The sequence below is a fragment of the Manis pentadactyla genome, chromosome 10 (genome assembly GCF_030020395.1).
Source record: "Manis pentadactyla isolate mManPen7 chromosome 10, mManPen7.hap1, whole genome shotgun sequence".
NCBI lineage: Eukaryota > Metazoa > Chordata > Mammalia > Pholidota > Manidae > Manis > Manis pentadactyla.
The window spans coordinates 67062451-67089375 of record NC_080028.1 but is presented as its reverse complement, the minus strand read 5'-3'; the positions used below and the strand labels follow the sequence as shown (position 1 = coordinate 67089375).

The 26925-nt window shown below is 37.1% G+C and overlaps 1 protein-coding gene across 11 annotated transcripts in view; it reads left to right on the top strand.

Moving 5' to 3' along the window:
- Window positions 1-26925, top strand: part of KCNC2 (potassium voltage-gated channel subfamily C member 2) — a 205385-nt gene that overhangs the window by 1273 nt on the left and 177187 nt on the right. For all 11 annotated transcript variants that reach the window (XM_036930824.2, XM_036930819.2, XM_036930821.2 and 8 more), the window contains exon 2: window positions 28-730. In XM_036930824.2, coding sequence (XP_036786719.1) covers window positions 47-730 — 684 coding nt within the window. In that variant the 5' untranslated portion in view covers window positions 28-46. The remainder of the gene's footprint in view (window positions 1-27; window positions 731-26925) is intronic.

The window sequence follows — 26925 nt, the reverse complement described above, 5'->3', positions numbered from 1 at the left end:
CTTGGCGCTGTGTTCGCCTCCCCCCAGTCATGTCTGAGCCACAGAGATGGGCAAGATCGAGAACAACGAGAGGGTGATCCTCAATGTCGGAGGCACCCGGCACGAGACCTACCGCAGCACCCTCAAGACCCTGCCCGGGACGCGCCTGGCTCTCCTCGCCTCTTCGGAGCCCCAGGGCGACTGCCTGACGGCGGCGGGCGACAAGGGGCAGCCCTCGCCCCCTGCCCTCTCGCCGCCGCCGCGACCGCACGCGCTGGGCCCCGGGCCGGGCGGCTGCTCGGAGGGCGGCGCGGGCAACTGCAGTCCCCGCGGCGGCGGCGCCGACCACCGAGCAGGCGGCCGCGAGTTCTTCTTCGACCGGCACCCGGGCGTCTTCGCCTACGTGCTCAACTACTACCGCACCGGCAAGCTGCACTGCCCCGCCGACGTGTGCGGTCCGCTTTTCGAGGAGGAGCTGGCCTTCTGGGGCATCGACGAGACGGACGTGGAGCCCTGCTGCTGGATGACCTACCGGCAGCACCGCGACGCCGAGGAGGCGCTCGACATCTTCGAGACTCCCGACCTCATTGGCGGCGACCCCGGCGACGACGAGGACCTGGCGGCCAAGCGGCTGGGCATCGAGGACGCCGCGGGCCTGGGGGGCCCGGACGGCAAGTCCGGCCGCTGGAGGAGGCTGCAGCCCCGCATGTGGGCCCTCTTCGAGGACCCCTACTCGTCCCGAGCCGCCAGGGTAAGGCCAGAATCGCCCCCCCCCCCCGTTCCCTGCTGCTCCAGCTCCTCCCAACCCCTTGCCCAACTTTCCGTTGTTGTCCAGGGGCTTCTGGGACAGGCGAGTGGGGGGCAGAAAACAGGACTCCCTAAAGATGAGATGAGAGGCTTGTTTGGTGCAAAGTGAACTCGGGGACCCTGGTCCATTCTCCGCCCCCTTCCTTCATCCCCCTCCTGTCCTCCTCAGCTCAGACTGAGATTTACTTTATTACTTTAGCAGATGGGACCTAAGGGGCAAACGTCTCTGTGCAGGTCTATCTGGAATCTTGCTCTGAAATCGGTTTCCACAATTCATCTTGAGTTTTTTCCCAGCTGTTCTGTTGCAACTTTTCCTTTAGCTCGGATTTCCCTTCGGGCCTTCTGGTCGTCACGATTAGACATTTTCAGTGGGGCCTGACAGCTCCTTCACGTTGACTCACCCGGAGCACTGGCTCCAGTTAGGGATCTAATCTGAGGACAGAGGAGGGGAAATGGAATCTCTGTGCGGCTGGGCTGGGAGCGGGTGTGCAGGGAGGTTCGTTTCTGTGAAGGGATCTCCTGAATGCTATATGGCGGTCTTCCTCCAGGGGTGGTGAACGCTGAATTGCTTGTCCCAAGGAGTTGACCAGGGAGCCCACCTGCTCATTGAATGTGGGAATCTGGTGCCTTTCCCCTTGGGCTGCATCTGTGTTTCTTTCAGGTTGCGTGTGAATTAGTCACTTTGGTGACTAGTGTAGTCCAATTCTCTAAATCTGGGTAATCGAGATTGTAGCAAACTTCATTTCACTCTTAAATGACTGATCCCATCCTCAATTTTTCTTTTCTGTTTCTAGGTTGAGGGACAGTTTGAATTTAGTCTTTGATATTCCCAATTAATTATTCAGAATTCCATGCAGGGACCAAAAGTAACCAAAATGGTTTCTCCACTTTAAAAGAGATAAAAGATATATAAATAACCCCAAAATTATGCAGTATGTGAATTGTTTTTAATTATATGAGAGAACTGTAGTTGTATTTAGTTAAATCTTTGCAACTGTCTGTGTCTGGTTTGCTTCTGACACCCAGAAAAAATATCCCCTGGGCAGAATGGGAATTTTCCCAGCTTCACTCTGGCTCTGTCCTCATTGTTGTGCTTCTCTGCATGTGAGAAGTCTCTGCATTTGAGATATTGTGTGGTTATCTATCTAATAACTTGTCAGAAGATGTGCTTCTGACACCACTTTGGGAGTCTGAGGATGTGTTTTGTTTTCAGTTTGAAATAGAATACAAAAGAGGCTATTTAAAGCCTTCCTAACTCTATTGGATATGGTATTTAAATACATACATAAATTTTGGTATGTCCACATGCTCACATTGGAATATGGAATTAACAACTTCAACTCTGATAGTTTCCTTTTCAGACCATTCTATAAATTCAGCAAGAGTTGGCATTTAGAAAACAACCACAAAAAACAAGTGTACATTTACTGAAATTAAATCACAGACTCATGACCATTTCATCTGTTTTTTCTGGATTCTAGCTGAGTGCCACTGTGCACTTTCTGCTTGGTGGTTAGAAAGATAATCTGAGTTTGTTTTCAGTCTTATCGTGATTATTTTTTCCCCCAGATTGTGTACTACAAAAAAGACGGAATATTTTATTATCTTCCCTCACGATAATATAACACATTTTATTATAGGCCAGATTGCATAGAAAACTCTTTTAACAAGGTGTTCCATTTTCATTATTGGTATGGAAATTGAGTCTATTTATTATTAGTCAAAGCATAGACTATTAACTTGAAAACAAGGTTTTTTTAAATCTTAAGATATCACTTTAATAAGGTTAAGGACTTGATGTGTATCCATTTTAAGTGAGGAAAGAGCCCAGACAGATTAGAGATTAACATAAGGTCAAAGAGTTGAATCAGCTGAGAATCAGACACCCAGAAAATTTCTTTGAGTTCACCTCATGAAGACCCCTTATTCTGTATGTGAGGAAAATAAAGACTATAGATGCTAAGTGATGGGCCAAGGTCATACAGCAAGTTAATAGCAGATCCAAAATCATGCTGTAGTCTCATGACATCGTGTCCAGCCCTTTTCACTACACCCACTGATTATAACTGACTCTTTGGCTTGTGAAATCTCTGCAGGTTGTGTTGTTCTTGCGATTTAATATAGCATAAGACATTCACTAGAACTCTAGTGAATTTGGAAGGTCATCTATGACTTTTAAAAATACATATATCCAGGACTTTGGCTGGACCACCCATTAGAATGAAAATATGGGATTCAAATTAACTTTTTTAAATGAGCCCTGTTTTAACTTTCATTTTTATTGACCAGTGATATGTAACATTTTGCTTTCTTTCAGATTTGGCTAATATTTGCGGGGCTTGTATTCAGGGAATCCCTTTTCAAATTAATAGGGGTTGCCTGAAAAAAAAGTATTCGGAAGTCACTGTTCTATTTGATTGTGATTTAATATTTTTATATGAACACTTTTAGTTCAGGTGATGGTCTGGCTTAATGTTATCTGACTAGTTTGATAAACAGAATCACATTGGGAGGTCATGAGATGAAATTATATTTTGCATGGATATGATTCTAAGAGGCATAATTATCAAGTGGTTTGCTTTAGCTGTGTTCTTACTGCTATGAGTCTCATACTGGATAGAATTTAAGTATTTAGCTTTTAAAAACCCACTTACTTTCTTTTACATTAATTCATCTTTTATGATATACTAGAGATGAACAATTTTAACTGTCTGAATTCATTTTACAATTTATTATATCTGTTTCATCATTGTCTTTATCCTTCCCCAATATTGAGGAGATTGGCTCAATTATATAATAGATTTGTTATTTCTAACCTTGTATGATTTTAAGGGGCAGACTGAAACAACAATAAGAGGAATCTGATAATTAACTGAAATTTACTTTTCTCTTCTCTATAGTTTTAAATTTATGATGTAAATGAATATTTGAGAGGTCTAAGTGGTTCAAGTTAATTTGGGAAATAAGTTTGTATTTTATACTTATGAATTCTTATCCTTAAGAATAGTGTTCTAAAATAGATATTTATAAAACATCAAATATAAGTTGTCATGGAAACCTGTTGTGGAGAAAATTAGAACAGGAAAGAAAAGGAGAGATTATTCTGTTGATGCCATTGAATATTTACAAATACTAAAAAGCAAGGATATGTAGATGTATTTGTGAGAATATTGTGTATTTCCAATTTGATATCCAAGTTTTAGAAGTAAAGGAAGCTTGTATGTGCTGAAGGCATTATATCATAGGTAAGTGGACAGGTGCCAAGCAGAAATTCTTTGATAGAACTTCTGGATTTTATAGAAGTTTAAAAAAACAGTTTAAGGGCAAAATACTAGAATAAAACTATTCGTTTCCAATATTAAAGAGGCGAGTGCAGTTATAAATTTCTACTTCTCCCTCTTCTTCTCTTACTTTTTGTTTGGGGGAGTATACTTGAATTAGGTTCTGTTTTAGAGTGTGGCTTTTCCTGGGTGGCATGTATATCTTTGATTATCTGATAGACCTTCACTTAATACACCACTATGTGGAGATTATCCTGAATCATACATGAATTGTGATACTGAATCCATCATTTTTCTAATCTTGAAAATATTAACTTTGTTAGCATTTTATTTTGACAATTATTTATTTAGTTTATTAAGGTATCATTGATATATAATCTTGTGAAGGTTTCACATGAAAAACTTTGTGGTTACTACAGTCACCCATATTATTAAGTGCCCCCCCACACACCCCATTGCAGTCACTGTCCAACAGTGTAGTAAGATGCTATAGAGTCATTACTTGTCTTCTCTGTGGTGTACTGCTTTCCCTGTGACCCTCATACATTGTCTGTGTTAATCATAATACCCTTAATCCCCTTCTCCTTCCCTCCCCCTACCCCTTTCCCACCCCCTTCCCTTAGGTAACCACTAGTCCCTTCTTGAAGTCTGTGAGCCTGCTGCTGTTTTGTCCCTTCGGTTTTGCTTTGTTCTTATACTCCACAAATGAGTGAAATCATTTGGTACTTGTCTTTTTCTGCCTGGCTTATTTCATTGAGCATAATAACCTCTACCTCAATCCATGTTGTTGCAAATGATAGGATTTGTTTTCTTCTTATGGCTGAATACTATTCCATTGTGTGTACGTATCACATCTTCTTTATCCATTCATCTACTGATGGACACTTAGGTTGCTTGCATGTCTCAGCTATTGTAAATAGTGCTGCGATAAGCATAAGGGTGCATATGTCTTTTTCAAACTGTGCTCTTGCATTCTCAGGGTAAATTCCTAGAAGTGGAATTCCTGAGTCAAATAGTATTTCTATTTTGTGAGGAACCTCCCTACTGCTTTCCACAAAGGTTGAACTAATTTACATTCCCACCAGCAGTGTAGGAGGGTTCCCCTTTCTCCACATCCTCACCAACATTTGTTGTTGTTTGTCTTTTGGATGGTGACCATCCTTACTGGTGTGAGGTGATATCTCATTGTGTTTTTAATTTTCATTTCTCTGATTATTAGTGATGTGGAGCATCTTTTCATGTGCCTCTTGGCCATCTGAATTTCTTCTTTGGAGAAGTGCCTGTTCAGATCTTCTGTACATTTTTAAATCATATTATTGGCTTTTTGTTTGTTGAGGCATGTGAGCTCTTTATATATTTTGGATGTCAACCCTTTATTGGATCTGTCATTTATGAATATATTCTCCCATACTGTAGTATGCCTTTTTGTTCTGCTGATGGTGTATCCTTTGCTGTACAGAAGCTTTTTAGTTTGATGTAGTCCCATTTGTTCATTTTTGCTTTTGTTTCCCTTGCTGAAGGAGATGTGTTCAGGAAAAAGTTGCTCATGTTTTAGCATTTTAAATTGTTTATTTCCACAACATTAGTAAAATATACTCCTTAAAATTATTAAAATTAAAATTCCAACCCCTAGAATTGGATTCAGAATTACACATACTTTATTTACTTTTTATGGGCCATTTTTTCCCCTTCCTCAAACCACAAACAAAACAGGAAAGAAATGATCTAAATAAATACTCACTTTAAGTGTAACATTTAATTTAAAAAAATTATAATAAGGTAAGGACAGTTTGAGTCCTATATTAAGATTAAAGAAAGAACATGTAATAATTCTTGTTTTGTAAGCATTGCTACGGTTAAAAGTTAATGACCAAATACAGCTTGTTCATAAAATATTATTGTCAATTATTAAACTTTTTAGAACTTTTATTTAGGCAATGAATATTTATTATGTAATCACTCCAGACCAGAAACTATGTGAGCTACTGGGTGCATGGAGCAAATTTTGTTCTTTGCCCTCAATAAGCTTATGTATAATAAAACCTTTCCTAAAAACATTGTCTACTAAGTTAAAAAATGCACCAAAAAAATCCCACAAACCAAACTCCCGAGATATTAAAGATTAGTTTTCCTTAAAAAAAAGAAAGAAAGAAAGAAAAAATCTCACATGGAACCATTGCCTGACACATGTAGGAAAGTATTCCACTTAGAAGTGACGGTGTTGAGGTGCTGTTAGTCTTTATTATGAGAGTGTTAGGTTCTTTTAATCTTCATTTTTCTGTTTTCAAAGTGATTTATAGGCTTTCTCTTTGCAAAATTATTGGAGAAATAGGATGAAAGCTGTACATTTACCACACAACTGAATTATCTTGGATGTGGCCAAGTGTCTTCATTTCTTCCACTTAATTAAAAGTCACGGCCAACCATGTGACAGTGCAAATCCACACTTCAGACCCCTGAGAAGAGTCCTGCTTTAAGAATCTGGTGTGTTTGCATTGGCCATATACGTATCTACGTGTCTTTTGACCTTTTCTAGCCACTAATTGTACAGTTCACAAATAAATTTAATTTCATGCTAATATATTGAGCATTGGGCAAGATCAGAGAGGACTTAATTCAGTACATCACCAAACGAACCCCATAACTTCAGTAGTCCTTTGTATTTTCAGTAATATAGCTGATCACAAGCTAGGTGATCTGATCTATGGCTGGTCATTAGGCATGCCAAAGGTGAATGTAGTTGGACACAGTAGGTATGACATTTTTGGTTAAGAGCTAATTTGTAGACTTGAGTTGACAAACCTAAATAAGAGTCAAGGAAATGTTTCTTCTGTGTCAAGAAGCTTATTTTCAAAGCAGTTGAAAACAAGGAAACATGTAGGTTTATATAAAAAGGCAGTTCAGCCTTTCCCATTTAAAAATGTATATCGTTACCATTTATTTTTACTACTACAATAAAAGGGTAAATGCCTTTCACCTTTTCAGGTCTTATATTGAACATCTGAGTCATATATCCTTTTTATTATGGCAACTTTTAAAATATGTCTCAATGAAATAGTAAAGGGCACTGAAGGACTGATAGCAGATAAACACGGACCTGTGGGAGAAAATACATGATGGCTAAACAAACTAAATCATAGCCATCAATATATGGTACAAACTTAATTCAATTCTGTTTGAAGTATGCAAGGCTTTTCTTTTAGAGGAGCAGTCAAGATTTTTTTCTATGACAAAATAACACTGCTTTTGCTTTTCTTATGGGTTGAAGGGTGGTGATTAATTTTAATACTGTGTAGTCAATATTTTCACAGAAAGTGACTAAAATGTGGGCGTTAGGAGAAGAAGAGAGCAGGAATAGAGAATACATGGAAACAGCATTGGAAAAATGCCTTGGCTGGGATCTTTAAGACCTATGTGCTAGCCCTAATTTCAAACTTGCTGTATGACCTTGGACAATTTACTTCATCTTCCTGAGCCTTGATTTCCTTTGCCTTATTCTGAAAAAAAAAAGAACAAAAAAATAGGTATGACACATTGGATTAGATAATATCCAAACTTCTTTCCAGCACTAAGATTTTGATGTTTGGAAGAAAAATAAAAATACTTATTGTTAAAATCCCTGGGTGTGTGGTGGTAGAGGGCCAACAGATTGGCACCCATTTTGATTGTACTCAAAGGACCATCACCCTAGTAAGTTAAACCATTATTGATTTTTTGTTTTGTTTTGCATTTGTAAGTTTCTGCCCTTTTTTCCCTACAGCTGTTGGTAGCTGCTCCTTTGGTTACCATAGAAACAGGTTAGCTCCTAGCTTCCTGTTGCCATTGAAAACAGCTTTCTCTCAACCACATATTGATCTCAGGAAATCATTTTGTTGTGGCTCTGTCAGGTAACTCATAAAGATGATTAGCTCAGTCATTTCCTAAGTCTGAGATTCAATGCAGGTGTATATCCATCTGCCCACAAGGATAAACTGATTAGATAATCTCAGTTTTATTTCCATTTGAAAAGTGCCTTGTCAAAGACACCATCCTTTTCCTCTTCCCATATCTTATACAGCAGGGAAAGTCTTATTCACTTGAGGATTTACAGATATGCCTAACACATTTAAGTGTTTACAAAATAGTGTCAAATTATTCAGTTCTAATCTCTTTCTTAACTCATTCTATCAGAATAAGCATAGAGAATGGTATGCTGTCTAGCACAAATCAAATAAGTTTAGATTTTAATGTACTCAGTGAATAATATTTCAAGATAAATATGTATGTGTTATATGGTGCTCCATATTTCTGTTTTGAGAAAATAGTTTTTCTATATAACGATATACATATTTACCTAAAAAGAAGATATATTCATGGTCCTAACAGACACATGCCTAGGGAATAGGTTTATAGAACTTTTATATGAATAAGCAGTGGAAGAAATTTGTGGGAATATGGCTTAAGTGTGTGTATGCATGAGTGCATGTATTATATGTATATATATATATATCCAAAATAGAGTAGGATTGGTAATTGGTATATATGACAGGCTTCTGGAATTCATAAGACTTAGAATTGAAAGGAAATGGTGATCACCTGGCATATTTGCCTTAATTCATATAAGAGGCAGCTGACTTGTTCATATCTCTGGCTACTTAGTGACAGTACTAGAGCTAGAATTTAGATATTCTGACTTCTGGGGCTCTCCCTATTCAATCTCAGGTGCTTAGTCTGAACTGTGTGTGTTTAACATTAGATGCTAAACATTAGATTAACACATTTTAGCTCTTAGGAGTCAGAAGCATGTTAGGAATAGTTGGGATGGGGTCTGCCTTCTTACTGTTCTATTGCTTAATAGTAGCAGGGAAATTGTCACTGTTTTAGGTATTCACCTCATTTCAGAGCCTCCTCCCGATGCAGCCTTTGTCTTTTGTTATTCTACTCTTATCTGTTCTATTGCCTTTGAAATTTTTTAATGCAATGCTAGTTCAGCCCATTAGTGAGGATTGATGTGTTTTATAGAACATTATCTTCTCACATGTAATTAACCAGATCATGGTGAGTTTCACAGGGACAGCTGGTGATCAGAGGAGTGAAAGATGTTTGGAGCTGTTGTTAAGATCTGCTGGTGATATTGGATGTTGTTGTGAGGTCAGTAGATCCAGGGTAGAAAACCTTTTCCTTTAGTGTTTCTTTGATGGCTAGTCAAAGGCAGTGTTTACTGTGCTTCAACGGGATGCAAAGCAACATTATCGTTTTGAGGGTGTTGGAGAGAATGCATTTTACAGAAATCAGAACAGAAGAACTTGGGCCAAAATCTTGCTGTTAATATTGGGAAAAATATACTCCCATTATTTCTACAGTCATGCAACTGACCTTTTCTTCTGAAAACTGATAATGATCAAGACATCTTTGTAATCTGACATTTCCTAGTGTTCTGTGTATTTAGAAAATCTTATGCAAACGCCTCAGTAGTGTCTTCTTCATTTTCTGTTGGAAGACCCTTGGGAGTTTGCTATCAGATCTTGAGCTTTGCCATTCTTTATGTATCTGACAACACTGCTGACACCTTTTAAAACTGAAACAAAGGTCAAGATAGCCTTTCTTGGCAGGTGTTCTGTGATTTAGTCTCAGCATTGAAAACTGTTCTCCTTTGAGTTGTCTCTGGAGGAAATCTGAGAGATGAAATTATGCCGCCTTCTGGCCACAGACATTCTCTTACTTCACACCAATACTTTGTCCAGAATTTTTAAGTTATTCACTAAATGATAAGGTGCAAATACATTTGTGTATTTTTTTATTGCAGTATAGTTGATATACAATCTTATATTGGTTTCAAGTATACAACACAGTGATTCAACAGTTAGCATTATTAAATCCTCATCCAACTAGCTCAGTTATTATCTGTCAACACAGATATTACTGAACCATTGCCTAAAAAAAATGCAAATATGTTTATTTTGTAAACTATAGAATTTTTAATAATATTATCAATATATGCAAATAATACTGTTAATTCTAAATTTAAAACAACATGTTTATGAATTATGTTTAAGCAAAAACTATTAAGACTGATGCAAAGTTTTTGTTGAATAGTTTGTCAGATTGGCCACTGATTATTCAGAATTCACATAAACTTTGTGTCTGTGTTTGCAGATTATACAACAGAAATTCAGATGTGGGGTTGCTTACTTTAGTGTTTTTATGTTTATTGATTTAAGATAAAAATGCTCTTTACTGAAAGTGAATATTGTAATAATTGTACTGGAATCAGGGGCAAAGTAAATATAGCTAAGATAAGCTTCCTTAATATTCTGAAATGTTAATTTGGACAAAATTAATAAAATTGGTACTTAGGTAAACAGAACAATACAGTTATTATGGTTTGATTTATCATTTAAATTGTCCTGCTTCTCTTTTTTAAGATGAGTGAGAAGAGGGAAAATATGAAAATTATTAAAATATCCTTAATGAAATCCATCTTTCATATAACTGGGTAAGAAATGGACGGAATAGTTGGGTCTTCTTCTGTGTAAACAGAATCTAAGTAGCAAGAAACCTTTCTTTTTAAGCTACTGGAACTTTGTCATCAGGCCTGAGTGAGCCTATCACAGTCATATAAAATGTTTAGTGAGTACATCAAAGCTGAACAACTATTATATTTGTGTCATGATGGGTAAGCATTTGTGAGTTTATGCTTAATTCCCAGATTCTTAATGGTGTTGACTATGCTTTGATATTTAGAATACAGTGCTAAAGACATAAAATTCAAGCAAATTAATTGAAATTAAACATATTTAATTGCACTAATAGCCTTCAATATATTAAAAATATGATGTCCTAAATGCAAAAACAAGGTTATTTAATTCAGTGCCTAGTTTTTTGTGAGTCTACTACTTAAATTTTAGTTGTAACATATGCATGCTATCAGTTCTTTAGGTTTTTATTTAAATTATTTAGTGACTATTTAAAAAATGTGTCATTCTTCTATTTATGTATTCATCTTTGATTCAATTCACCTCTGCATTTTCTACCTGTTATGTGGTATCTCGGTAACATTTCTTTTGAGTACTTTGTGCTTCAGGGCCCGGTGTTTTTATCAACAATACTTTGTAGCTTGACTTGCACTGGTTGGTTGAAATAGCATGTTGTAAAGGCATTAATACATTTCTCTCTTAGCTAAGCACTCTGGAAGAGAGCATCAAAGATGAAAGTTTTAAAATGCTTTTGAATTTCTCAGCTGACAACTACTGAGTTTCAACTATTGGTCAGGATGAGGTTAGTACTGAGAATATAAGATAGGTTAAAATTTGACATTTACCATCAAGGCACTTGTATTCTGTTGGAAAAGAAGAACTGTATGTCCATAGTTACAATATAACGTGTTAAACATTATAATAGAGATATTGGTATAGTGTGGACAGACTGGGGAGGTACCCACTCTCCCACACAGAGGAGATGGCATTTTAGTTAACTCCCAAAAGATAAGTGTGTTCCAGCAATCAAGGGGAAGGGCAGCAGAGTAGAGTGCAAACGTGGAAGCTTGACCAAGAATACTGAGTGCTGGTGATATGGGGTAATTGAGGGACCAGAAGGTGGAGAACAGGCTTGAGAGGTAAGGGAGGTTGTTAGGACCTCTGAACCTATAAATGGCATTTCCTGAAGGCATGCAAGATGCTTAGTCCAGGGCAGGACTAAACTCTCTCATTTAAGCTCATTCCAAAATAGTGGTTCTGAAATTTACATGTGCCTGAATAATGTAAGATGATAACTAAGATTTTTACTACAGGTCTCACTCCAGAGTTTCTAATTCAATAGTATTTGGATATGACTGAGATTAGGTGTACATTTTGGGGGTTGTAATTGGCTACTGGCTGGGCACAAACCAGTAGTGTGATACAACTGCTGCAAAAGCAAATATAATTCAATGGTAATTTAGGAAAATAACCATATTTAGACCAGTATTTCCCCAAATGCAGTTTCATTTATCTGCAGTTCTTCAGGATGTTAATAGCTGTTGCCTCTCAAAAACAGTTCTTTGGATAGATGAGTTTGGAAACTACTTTTTAATAAAGTTAACTAGGTTTCTATTTTTAAATTTTATTATTATTATTATTATTATTATTAATTTTACTACAGATCTTTTTAGGGTTAAAGAGTTGAAAGACTGGCTCATTGCCTGACAGTTGTTTTTTAGATGAGAGTGAGTTAATGCTAAGAACTGGATTCCATAGGCTGATTTTGTATCTTGACTCCATCACTTGCTTGTATAACTTTCACCAGATTGCTTCTCTGAGCCCCTTCCCTTTCATCGGGACTGGGGAGGTAAGAATACTATCTGAGTCAGAATCGTTTTGAGGGTGGACTGAGCATATTCAGATTAAGAATCTAGTGTAGTGCCTGGTTCTACAAATGTCAGTTGTATTATTGTTATCACCATCTGGTCATCTTCGTCATTCCTTAGGGCAAGCATTAAGTTATTTTCAGAATGATATGGTTGCAACAGCCTACCTTAAAGAAGCTGCCTAGCATTTAGATGATTCATGAAAAAATAATTTGTCTCTGAGATTTAATCTCAGAGGGTACTGGATAACTTTCTGGGAAATTGTAAGAGTAATTATATCCCTCACTAATAAATAGTGATTAATTACATAAGTACTTAACATGTATGTATTATGTACATAATAACAGGTATTTTGTGAGTGGCAGGGTGAAGGCATATTTCCCACCTTCAGGAAGTCTGTGGTCTCCTGGAAGAGAGCAGACGAAGGGACGTGAGAGTGCAATGTCATGAGATCTCCAGCAGAAGGGCGCTTCGGAGGTTAATATAATCTTGCCACAGCTGGAAAAAACTTCCTGGAGGAAAATATGTCTCTGTTGGTACCAGAGAATGAAGACGAGATAGCCAGACTTTTTAGACAAAGAAAAGCCTAAACAAACAGCTAAAAGGGAAAGAAGGCATGGCTTGTGCAAGTTGCTGTAAGTAATTCAGTACAGCTGCAGTGTTGTATAATGGATGGGGAGATGTGGCAGGAGACAGAAACTGAGACTGGATCAAAAATCTTGGTATGCTCTAATGAGAAGTTGTGATCTTCCTTTGATGGCAATGGGGAACTTTTGAAGAATTTTAAGCAAAGCAATGGTATGCAGATTTGTAATTGGGAATTTCATTCTGAACCCCTTGTACCTGAAGAGGGACTGAGCTGGGGGAGATGAGTACAAGTTTGTCAGGAGGTTATTGTGGTAATCCATGTAATTAACACAGTGGCCAGAGGGACGAAATAAAGTGGGCATAGTTAAAGTGGAACTGTTCATTGATTAGGTGCAGTGAGTGAGGCAGGGAGAGACTTTAGGAATGTCTCCTCGGTTTCTGTTTGCCTAGTGGGACAAGAAAACCTTAATGACTTTTTTCTAATTGAAGATTCAGTGGTTATATGATTTGAGAATCTGGTTTTTCAGTAGTTACTCTTTCATGAGATTTAACACCGTTATATTTTGTATTATGTTTTGTGACTTTTGTTTTATATTCCAGTACCAATGACCCGATTATAGATAGCTTTTTCATAGATTTTATGGCTGTGAAATTAGGTGCAAAGCATGTTCCTTAAAATTTTTGGTTGCAGCAATTCACGACCATAAAAAGATGGTGAGGACTATGAAGTCCTTTCTACAATAAAGGTCAGCTTTGCATTGCTATTATTTTGGTTTAAAGCCCAAGAAACTATTAATTTTGGCATAATTTCTGTGAAACGGAACTTGTTATCCAATGTCGTAACTCATATAGACTCCGAAGCTAGAAGCTTACGTTGAACTGGGAATTAAAAAATACTAACAAGATTCTGTGGCTCCAAATACTTCCTGTAAAATTGCTTCAAATCAATATCTCCTTTATATAAAAGTCCAGGAAGGAGCCAAGATAGTGAAGAAGGAAAACAAAAGTGAAAATAGGCACCAAAGGAGTTGAGCTGAGAAGAGGGGGTGACTTCAGATCTGAGGCAGAGTAATTCCTTCCAAAGCACAAATAGACTCTGCCATGTTCCTGCTTAAAAAATCATATTCATTGCTTTGCTTTGGCTACCTGGTAGTATACACTTTCCTTAGCCTGGCTCTTCAGAATCTGCCCACCACCCATGCTCCTACTACTAACACCTGTTACAGCTCCACTAAAAACGCCGCTAAAGTCAGACTCCCGGTTTGGCCATTTCAGGTGTGAGATGTGTTCACGTGGTCGGGCATTTACATACACTGTTGTCACGGCCTAGAATCCTTTTCCCTCCTAGATTCAGCAGATTGGTTTGGGCATCTTTCAATATCTTGTATGATTATAAAGTTTTGCTTGATAATCTCTCAAATGCAGTTTGCTTCTTCCTCTGAGTTTCCTTATCCGTTTGTAGACATGGTAGGTATTGACCATCTAACTGACTGTTTTTTCGTTTCCCAGAACTGCTGTAGCCTTTACCGTAAACTTGATGTCTTGAAGCAACAGAAATATATTCTCATAACAGTTCTGGAGTCCAGAAGTGTGAAATCCAGGTGTCAGCAGGATTAGTTTCTCCTGGAGGTTCTGAAGGAAAACCTGCTCCATGCCTTTCCCCTTGGTTCTCGGGGTTGCTGGCATCTTTGGTGTCCTGTGGCTTCTAGAGGTTTTTCTCCAATCTCTGCCTCCATTTCCACATGCCGACCTTCCCCCTGTGTCTCTATGCCTCACTTTCCTTTACTAGGACACCAGTTGTTGTATTATAGCCCACAATAATCACCATCTGGATGATTCCATGAGTTTCCGCATCTATAAGAATGTATTCCTCTATAATTTTTCCCTACAAAGTCAGTATTATTTCTTATCTTCTTTGAGCTCACCTTCTGTATCTACTTTTTATCTATTCTGGTTCCCAATATATAATCCTAGGGAAGAAATTCAAAGCCTGTGTATAGTGTGTGATTTTATCATTGCTACAAGAAGCTTGTTAGACTAACATTAATACAAACTCCTAAAAAATCATCACTTGGAGAACTGTGACACTTTAATTTGTCATCTGCCCACTGTGAATACATTTATAAGGAAATGAACGTTGATGGTTTAACAGATGTTTGTGGTACTTAAAGTCCCCAAATAAATAACAGCAGTAAGTTGAAGTAATGTTTACATATCAGTATGCTTTAATTTTTCACACAGAGATGTTGCCAGTGGGAACAAATACCTAGTCCCTATTATGTAGAGGAGCATCTCCAATGATAATAGATGACTCTGATTGTCCTGCTCATTACACAGGAATAGGGCCCCTTCGCTGAAGGATACTGTGTCCTAAGATTCTGAAGAACAGATGTTGCCACATCAAGGAAATTAGACAGGGATAGCAGGACAGAAAAAAAAGAAAAGATTGCTATTCATCACATATTGTTATTTCATCTCATTTAATAAAATAAAAACAGCCAAAGGTGAATCTTTCCCCAGGCTGTCTAGAATATACTTTATCAAACCAATGCAGTAATGAAGACATTACATCTAAAACCTAATTATGTCCAGATATTCCCTCTGATCTGTGTGCAAATAGAAGATCTGAGAAAGACATTTAATGAAACATATGTATTATTGTGGTCATGCACATACAAGGAATGAGGCACGCCTTCATTTACACAAACACAGCCTATATATTAGGTCAGGTAGAACCGTATTTTTCAGAAAAAGAACATTGTGTGATAGTAGATAAAATAAAAATTACAAAATACATTATAATATTCAAGACAATATTAGGACAATTTATTAAGATGAGGAGTCATTATAGGTTTTTTTGTTTAAATTAAGCATTCTTAAGTTGTAAAAGTAAATGTTCTCATTACAGACAGTGGGGTAAGTATAGACTATATTGAAGAAGAAAACGGCCCTTTTTTTACCCAGACTATTATAAACTTAACATAATTATTTTATTTTTATGTTCTCTAAGATAATAGGTACAGAGAGCTTTTAAATCTAGTATTTAATCTTTATAATAAAAAACACAGTACCTTACTATTTTTTTCAAACCTGGTTTTAGATCTCAAACAAGAATTTGATTGTTTACTTCATGTATGTCCTACATATTTATTTCCAATGTTATTACTATATACTTTATATTTAGTTGGTATTGTGAATGGGATATTGCTCTCCTGCCCCGGCCTGTGGGACAAACGTGGGGTGTCGCCGGAGATGCCTGCAGAAATGAAACAAGCAAGGGACGCAAAGAACGACCAGCAAGACAGGATGTCTGATCAAGCTGGCACAGTTTATTGTTTGCAGGCTCAATTTATACAGGCTAGCAAGGAAGGGGTGGGTCAGAAGATTATTGGACCTTAGGTGGCGCCGGCGGGAAGGTGTAGAAGGGGGATTGGGCCTTGGCTGGCACCGGCGGGAGCAGAGGACCCGGAAGAGAAGCGGGAAGTTCTCCATTTTGTGGGTGGGGGTGTCTTGTGGTCCCCGGCACTCTCCATTACATTTTAACTAGTTATTAATAGTGTATGAGTAAGCTATTACTTTTAGTGTATTATTCATATGTATAGTTATTATACTGAATCTCTATTGATTGAGATAGTATTTCAGTTTACTGTTTTAGGTTTTGTGGATATATATAAATGATAATTCATTTTATAATCTATAAGAGTTATAACTAACACATGTCTTATCTTTTTATTTTTGTTATAAATATATAATTTGTAACTATATTTGTTGTCACAATTTTTAGATGTATTTGTACTTGTTTAATACATTACCACTTTTTTGGTTTTCTGTCATTATTCCTCAGTTTTGAGTCAATTTTCTGATATACTATTTTTAAATTTGTTTTTCAGGAATGACTTGAATATGACATATTTTTGGGGATCTTCATATATCTGAGGATGTCTTTCTGCTGCATTCATATATGAAAGTTTCCTTGGTTTTGTATAGGGTTTATGGATACATGATTTTGCTTACTAAAATCTGCCTTTTCCATCTGATACATAGAGGTAATCAAGTAGAGAAGGAAAAGAGGGAAGTTTTTGTGTGTTGTAAGCATAAGCAGGAGCCTTACACAAATCTTGACCCCAAAAAGGACATGAGCTAAAATATAAAGAAAGAGTAGGATTTAGTCAACAGAACCAAAGAAATACTTGAGAAGTGGGGACTAGCTGGATGAAATGAGTAAAGATAAGGGAGCAAAGTGGGCGGAAGAATTGAAAGAACATCAGGACCATAAGGGGGTTGGGAGGAAAAGGAGAAGTGTTGTAATGGAGCCTAGAAAGGTAGTTAAGGAGCAATCCAGGAGGAACTTATGAGCCATGGGAAGCTTCCCCATTTTCACATTTTAAAAACAAAACTACTTATTTTTATAGGTTCACTCTTCTTTTTTTTCTATTTTGTCATCTTTCACCACTTTTGTATTTTTCCATCTTATTTTGCATTTTTGCAAAAATTCCTAAGTAGTCTTCTACATTTCTGGTTATCTCTTAAATTGTTTTGCAGTGCCAAATGTGTTCTTTATTATATTCAATAGATATTTGAGTTTTCTACCATGTTTCCGGTTTTTGAACATTCTTTTTATTAGCTTGCTTTTTTTTTTCCTCATTTGATCAGTTCTCATTTTTTCTAAGTTTTTATTTAATTTTATTTTTCACCATCTTCTTTGCTTTTTTCACTGAATTGGTATCTATGTCTTATGGCAAACTTGAAGCAGGTGGTTTTACAAAGGAAACCCTTACTTTCAAATATCAGGATGCTCCTGCATTCATGTCTTTAATCCTGGAGAATATTCACTGCCCTCTTCCTTTCCCATCTTAAGAGTTTAAGCATAAGTAGCTATGACCATCGATTCTTGCCTATAGGTGTTTTAATGAGTATAAAATCTTCCTGGATTCCAGCATGTTGTTAATTTTTGTCCTTAATTTCATCTGGGTTATATTATAATGTGTTATCACTTTATGGCTGTAAGGTTGCCTAATAAAATATGATACCTAGTTAACTTTGAATTACAGATAAACAAAAAATAACTATTTTTGGTATGAATATGTGTTCTAAATTATGGTATAATTTATACTACAAAAAATTTTGTCTCATATCTGGCAAAGTTAAGTAGGTTCTCTGTATTTTTATCTGCTGCATCTGACACCTACATTGTTTTTTCAAGATAATTCAAAAGAAATGTTTGGTGTTCTCCTTTTGCAGTCTCTTTCACTATTTTATCATTAGTCCCTACCAAAGTTTTCTAACCAAACATATTCCTGGTGTTGCGCAGTGTCTGCTGTAGCTCTAGCTCTCATTTTTGAAGCAGTTAGTGCTCCAATAGAGAGAAATAACAGCTCTAGCCCTCTGACGGCACCACTGTCAGAACAACAGCAAAGGCTGTTGGGTCCTGCCAGAGGTGATTTCTGTGGTCTCAGAGCTGCAGAAAGAGTAAAATGTAATATTATTTTCGCTCAGATGTTATAGGACCAACAAACTTTAAATTACCCTGCATTTTTTTTTCTTTTCTTGCTGGCTTTTATATAACTTCTGTTTGTAGGTTGATAGCCTCTTCCTGGTATATTTTACTCAAAAAAGATACAACTTTTGCAAAAAAGATGCTTTTCCCTTACTTGCAAGTGTTGCACACAAAGGCTACGTTATGTAAGGAAAACTCAGTGGTTGTCAATGATCTACATAGAAATCCATATTTTTATTACTGGTGTGTTTTTAAATATATGAGTATATAACTTTATTTCTCATAAATTTTACTTATACTCCTCAGGTTATTATATTTATGTTATTACTTGTGGCATTTCAGACAGGCAATAAAGAGCCAGTGGGCAATTAATGTTAAATTAAGCAGTCTGCTCCGTGATATACTCCTGGCAAGGTTGCTTCTTGCCTTGGCCTTCCATTTGTTTCCATAGTCATTCCCTTTGGCCTTCCCTGTCTCTCTTCCACAAATAACTCTCCTGTAAGCAGTGCCAGCATGTCCTGCTGTGAGCTCCCCATGAATCAGTAGGTGAGGGGCAAGCAGATGAAGGAATGCAGGCGAGAATAACGACAAAGATAGAGATTGGAACAAAAGAGCCTATTGCATCACTGTAACTCACTAAGACTGATTCTCTAGTGTTTGGTAATTGTCTCTTGAAGTCAGTTCCAGCAGAGGACTTTCAAAAACGTTTTAAACAACGGCAATGTCATACTAAGGGCATTATCTCCCCAAGCAGAAATGTGCTCTTCAGTATACAAGTCCTTTGAGATGCTGCATCACAAAAAACAAGTTCTGTTTGAGAAATGAGTCATAAGCTCCCTCCACTTGTTGCTTCACAGCACTCATTGTGGTTTAAGCCTCTGAGAAGTCCCATTGAAAAACAAAAGGAAAATTGTCTATCTTCCAATTTTTTTTCTTTTTTTTCCAAAAATATCCAGTTTCATTAAATATTTTTTACAAAATACTGTCCTTAGGGTGTTTATTAAAAGGGGATCATATCTGTGTTTATCTGAATTTTGATTTGTGGGTTTTTAAGTCGTTGTAGAGTCACACATTGCAATAAAGGTATTAAAATGATGAAAGGAAAATGACGCCTCTGATTCACAGATCTAAGTAAAACTTCAGGCCTGGGGTGGAAAGACACCATTTTCTGAAATGAGGATTTAGCTCAACTCTGTGAGCCTTTGCATTTGGCCACCATTCAGCATTTGAAGGTTTTGATCATGTGATTCCATAGTAGGGTAAAGAATTAAGAACTAAAAAACAAACAAACAAACAAAAAAGTAACATGAAATTAAGAACAACTTCATCTTCATGCCAGCTAACGCCAGACCTTTCAATCCTGGAAAACACTGGGGAAATACTGTTAGCTTTATAAACAGGCAAAATTGCTTGACAATCTAGCTTACTTTTAGGAATTAATTAAAAGAGAGTGTGTTATATATGAGGAAACTAATTTTTGCACAAAAATATTCCTTGAGTAATTATTTTATAGTGGTGAAAATTTTAAAATAATTTTGTAAGTTCCAACTAAGGGAGATAGGAGATATACATAAATTATGACAGTCCACATGATGAAATATTATTCTACTGTGAAAGGTAATATTTATGAAAAGATCTCTGTAATATGGAAAAATGATTATACTAAAAATATTACCATAGCAAGTTTAAATTTTACTTATTTAGTATATCATTAATAATTCAAATAAGTATGTGCTGAACACATGCTGAGAATGAATTAGTAAAAAGTTATACTTTATATAACTGAATATAGAGATTACAGATCATTTTTTCATCCTAAAAGATTATGTATGGCTAAATTTTATCTAGTGGTCATTAATTAACTTTATTAAAAAAATGAATGTAGCTGTTAAAAACACATCTCTAAGGCACAGCAGTGTGTGCAAATGAAGCGCCTTGCACTGAAGATGTAGCAAGGAATTTCACAAGTCTTTCTGCTTTAAAGAAATTGGTGAAATTATCAAGAATCTCACCTTTAATGTGTAAACTCTAATTCTCACCACAGAGAGAAATTATCAGAAAAATTAAGTCCCCATCTCTATTTTTGTTTATTCATTGACCAGCTATTTATTGAAATTCATGCCTACTACATGCTATTGGTGCTAGCCTAAAGACTCATACAGTATATCTAACTGGGGCTTGGATGTACAGCAGACAGGTCACCACTACATAGTTTGATAAATTCATGAGGAAGATACACAGAATGTCTGAAGAACACATGAATGAACTAACCCAGACCTCTGAATCATGAGGGATTTCCTTGAGAAGGAAAAATCTGAGCTGATGGGTTCAATGTAGGCAGGAGACGAGTGAGAATGAAGATGTTCCTGGTTCCGGGAGCAACACTGGGAATGCCTTGAGTTAGAGGGCATTCCGCCAGTCAGTCAGTGTGGCCTGAGTAGTGTAACAGAAGCACAGTAGTGGTGAGGGAGAACCCAATGTTTTTCTTCAAAATGCACTAGATGATTCTAGAACTCCAAGAAGTGTTCTAAAAGAAACCTAAAGAAAATTTCCAAAAACATAGGATTAGTAGACTCTTTCATACTATGGAATTCCACGGAAAGTATACCTCTGTTTTTTTATTAGCATTACAATGAATATAGAATTAATAACTAAAGTAATATTTATAGGAGAGAATAATAGTACATTTATTTAGTAAACAGCAAATTTATAGCATTCTGTTTTCAGAAATACATAGAAATTGAATAAATTGTTAAACTCTCTTCTATCTCTAGATTCACAGATTTTACAGATAGATAGGTATGTGAATGTCTCTTCAATCCATGTCATACAGGACTGGATGGGTATTCTTAATGTACTCTTTTCCAGGTGCTATGAAGAAATTAAAAGAGATCTCTGTGCCTGAGAACTCCTACATTTCTTTTATTCAGGAAAGAAGTACTATGTCAGCAATTCTAGCAATGTAAGGTAGTAAAAAGAAGTTCCTGGTGGAATTAGACCACAAACCATCTCTGCCAATTACCTTATCGACTTCCAGAAAATTACCTCATCTCCCTGATGAAAGGAGTGATGTAGTAAGGGTTAAGTGATAAACATATAAATTGCCATCACATAACAAGTACTCCTCTAATGGTGAATATTGTTATTTATGATTAAATACAGGGCTATTAAGGCAGGTTTCCTTAGCTTAGCCAATCCACGTCTGTGCAGACTCAATTAGATGATTAAGTTGGTGCTAATAAGTGTCTGCTTTTGAACAGTACAAAAAATGTCAAGATCCTACAAAGGCCTGGGTAATTGTTAAAATTATTCATTCTTTGTGCTTCTACAAAATGGAAGACTAGTTAATTGGGCTATGCAAGATACTACATGAACCTCTATGTAATTTGCATCTAGAAAAGCTGAATCAATCATTACAATAAAATATGGTAATTGTTATAATATGGGGAAAACAGGGAACATACAGAAGGAGTTCCAAGCCAGCGTGATTGGAGAAAACCTACAGGAATTGAAGTTTATATAGATTCTTGAAGGAAGAATGTAGATTAGGGAAACGGTGTGAACAGGGATGTGTGTGAGCTGCGAAATGAAGGGTATAGGTGGACCAGTGGTAAGTGTGACACTCTTGAGAAAGATAATGAAGTTGAGTAAGAAGGGAGCTCTGAGAATCTGTGGTGGGGACGGACAGAGAAATTGGTGAAGGTGCAAAGGCAGGTGGAGACTGGGGGGTGTCTGGTGAGCCATGTAAAGGAGTTTGGGCTGATCCTAAAGGCAATGAGAATTGAGTGCCGGATTTGCAGCAAGAAAGTGACAAAATCCATTTTAAGTTTTAGAATGCCAATTACTAGTTTGGAGAACAGGTAGGAGAAGAGCAAGCATGGAAGGAATGCAGGCAGTCAAGAGACATTACATGATTTCTCTGTATGAACATCTTCCTGTACCTCCACTTCAGGTCTAACTGTCATACAGTTTTTGCCTATATAGAAGTGTATACAGTGAATAGCAAACTTGAACAGCTACAGGTTTCTTAAAAACAAAACAATTTCTTACTGGACAATCTGTACTTTTTTAACTGGAAAAAAGAGAGGCAACTTTATTTTTCTTTGATTAATGAAACGTTTTAAGACAAGAATATTATTTGACTTACTTTTAAAATCCAGGGGAATACAGACTTCTGTTAGTAAAGGTGTGGGACCCTCTCAGGGGGAGCTGCCTTTTCATATTCTCTTTTATGATGAGAAGACAGAGATATTCAGCTGGACTTGAAAAGAAGCATAATGATTATGTTAAAATCCCTAACATATGTAGATAACATTTCAAAGACACATCAAAGCCTTACAATAATTTAAAATGTAGTTTGCTTTTATCTCTGGAGTCTTGTCATTTCCAGGTCTTCCTGGGAACTGGTTATTTCATTCCTGAATATGACTGATTCTTTTGGTGTATTAATGAGTGTGGGTTTTCTTTTTATTTTGGGGATTGCACACTGGAAGAAAGCTTCATATTTTTGTCATGGTGAAAATCTCCTATGATAGACTACAGTGTGTTTCAGAAATTAGCATGGTTATAGATGCTCCTACTTGCTTAGTACAAAGGACTTGTCACATTCAGTTTGAGGTCTCTGTATGGATAAGTGTAAAGAGAATACTTGCCAAAATCTTTATACCATGTTATTTTGCTACTATGCCAAAGAACTTCTAGTTGTGGAGTCACTCCTTACAACTAATATACTGTGTTTTTTTAATATCTCTGTTAATGTGTAAATATGTTTTCTGAGAGGGGTAACTCATGGGTTTTTCTCAGCTGCAAATCGTACCATGAATTAATAATCAGATTGCTAAGCATGCATCAGTGAGGGTCTGGAAAAACCAAGAAGCAGAGAACTATCTGTTTTACAATAGAAATTTTGGGACGATTTATTTATTTCCCTCTCTCTACTGTACTAACCTCTGACATCTTGAGTTCCTTACACCCATACAGTGCCCAGGACAAATAGCCAACAATCTCTTGCCCTGTATTCTCAAATCCCAAAAGCTCAAAAACAGAACTTTTTTTTTTTTTGAGAGGGCATCTCTCATATTTATTGATCAAATGGTTGTTAACAGCAATAAAATTCTGTATAGGGGAGTCAATGCTCAATGCACAATCATTAATCCACCTCAAGCCTAATTCTTGTCAGTCTCCAATCTTCTGAAGCATAATGAACAAGTTATTACATGGTGAACAAATTCTTACATAGTGAATAAGTTCTTACATGGTGAACAGTACAAGGGCAGTCATCACAGAAACTTTCAGTTTTGATCATGAATTATGAACTATAAACAATCAGGTCAAATATGAATATTCGTTTGATTTTTATACTTGATTTATATGTGGATCCCACATTTCTCCCTTTATTATTATTATTATTATTTTTTTTAAATAAAATGCTGAAGTGGTAGGTAGATGCAAGATAAAGGTAGAAAACATAGTTTAGTGTTGTAAGAGAACAAATGTAGATGATCAGGTGTGTGCCTGTAGACTATGTGTTAATCCAAGCTAGACAAGGGCAATAAAACATCCACGGATGCAGAAGATTTCTCTCAAAACACGGGGGGTGAGGTTCTAAGCCTCACCTCTGTTGATCCCCAATTTCTCACCTGATGGCCCCCCTGCGACTGTGCCTGTCTTAGGTTGTTCCTCCCTTGAGGAATCTTACCCATCTCTGACTAACCAGTCATCTTCTGGGGCCATACAGGAAAATGTAAAGTTGGTAAGTGAGAGAGAAGCCATATTGTTCGAAAAGGTTAGCTTTTTACTTCTTTGCAGATTTATGCCCTGTGGCTTCTATGCCCAGCATTTGTCTTGAGGTATCTTTACCACTTGGAGGAATTATGATACTCAGTAAATTCGATATGAGGCACGAATTCTATTTAAGGGTTGTAATTAGGAAGGAAGAAGAAAAGCTATAGAAGTAGCAGACGGAAGAAAACATGGGAAGATTGATTATTTCTTTGACATATCTTCTTGTAGAGTAACTTAAGCATGTATAGGTTTTAAACTACTAATTAAATTGCATGCACACATTAACATAATAGGAATACAGTTACATAACCAAAGCAGATCTATAATTACCAGCCATCTCCAGTGAAACCAAGAAAACCAGTTAGGCACCCTAGGCATTTGTGAAAATTTATCTATGATATGATGGATATTATCCAACTGTACTTGAACAGTCTGAGAGAAATCAGACAAGTTAAAACAACCCATTCCTGGGAACTGTTCACACCCCATATGTTCTTTTAACAGTAGATAGTCTGTAGTTGTAAGATTTTGGAGCGCTACAACTTGCACTTCTCCTAATTCTTGGTTGAGTTCGAACAGTATAGATCCAGTCAAATTTGTTGTTTTACTGTATGCACAGGCCAGCTTAGATATCTCCTTCTTCATTCCCATGGCAAATCCAGGAAATGGTGGGATGAATACAGCTACAGTTGTGGCAGCAAATGGATCTTTGTTGAGGTTTTTTGATGATCATCTTCTGGCATGAGTCTTCCAGAGAGTGCTGATGTTGGAAGTTCTTCTTCATATTGTATCTTAGTTTATTTTCTGGTTAGCTAAATTAGGCTTTGATCCTCTGATAAACACAAAGAGACCGTTTGCCGACACTTTGATATGCCCTTTATACCATTGTGTAGAACTCATTAGAGGTCACCAGACAGGAACTGCTATTTTTTTTAAGAGAAAGGAATATTATCAGAAAAGTGTACCTCCATAGCCAATCATCTGACACCCTTTAAGTGATCAAAATTAAGGATATTTAAAGCATGCCTTAATCGCTGATTTATAGTTAGTTTTATCCTATCAGGGAGTAATCCCCCCCTTTTTTTTTGTTATCATTAATCTACACTTACATGATGAATATTATGTTTACTAGGCTCTCCCCTATACCAGGTCCCCCCTACAAACCCCTTTACATTCACTGTCCATCAGCATAGCAAAATGTTGTAGAATCACTACTTGCCTTCTCTGTGTTGTACAGCCCTCCCCTTTCTCCCACCCCCCCATGCATGCTAATCATAATACCCACCTTCTTCTCCCCCCCCTTATCCCTCCCTACCCACCCATCCTCCCCAGTCCCTTTCCCTTTGGTACCTGTTAGTCCATTCTTGGGTTCTGTGATTCTGCTGCTGTTTTTTTTCCTTCAGTTTTTCCTTTGTTCTTATACTCCACAGATGAGTGAAATCATTTGGTATTTCTCTTTCTCTGCTTGGCTTATTTCACTGAGCATAATACCCTCCAGCTCCATCCATGTTGCTGCAAATGGAAGGATTTGCCCTCTTCTTATGGCTGAGTAGTATTCCATTATGTATATGTACCACATCTTCTTTATCCATTCATCTACCGATGGATATTTAGGCTGCTTCCAATTCTTGGCTATTGTAAATAGTGCTGCGATAAACATAGGGGTGCATCTGTCTTTCTCAAACTTGATTGCTGCATTCTTAGGGTAAATTCCTTGGAGTGGAATTCCTGGGCCAAATGGTAAGTCTGTTTTGAGCATTTTGATGAACCTCCATACTGCTTTCCACAATGGTTGAACTAATTTACATTCCCACCAGCAGTGTAGGAGGGTTCCCTTTTCTCCACAGCCTCGCCAACATTAGTTGTTGTTTGTCTTTTGGATGGCAGCCATCCTTACTGGTGTGAGGTGATACCCCATTGTAGTTTTAATTTGCATTTCTCTGATAATTAGTGATGTGGAGCATATTTTCATGTGTCTGTTGGCCATCTATATTTCTTTTTTGGAGAACTGTTCAGTTCCTCTCCCCATTGTTTAATTGGGTTATTTGTTTTTTGTTTGTTGAGGCGTGTGAACTCTTTATATATTTTGGACGTCAAGCCTTTATCAGATCTGTCATTTACAAATATATTCTCCCATACTGTAGGGTTCCTTTTTGTTCTATTGATGGTGTCTTTTGCTGTACAGAAGCTTTTCAGCTTAATATAGTCCCACTTGTTCATTTTTGCTGTTGTTTTCCTTGCCAGGGGAGATATGTTCAAGAAGAAGTCACTCATGTTTATGTCTAAGAGGTTTTTGCCTATGTTTTCTTCCAAGAGTTTAATGGTTTCATGACTTACATTCAGGTCTTTGATCCATTTAGAATTTACTTTTGTATATGGGGTTAGACAATGGTCCAGTTTCATTCTCTTACATGTAGCTGTCCAGTTTTGCTAGAACAATCTGTTGAAGAGACTGTCATTTCCCCTTTGTATGTCCATGGCTCCTTTATCAAATATTAATTGACCATATATGTTTGGGTTAATGTCTGGAGTCTCTAGTCTGTTCCATTGGTCTGTGGCTCTGCTTGTGCCAGTACCAAATTGTTTTGATTACTATGGCTTTATAGTAAAGCTTGAAGTTGGGGAGTGAGATCCGCCCTACTTTATTCTTCTTTCTCAGGATTGCT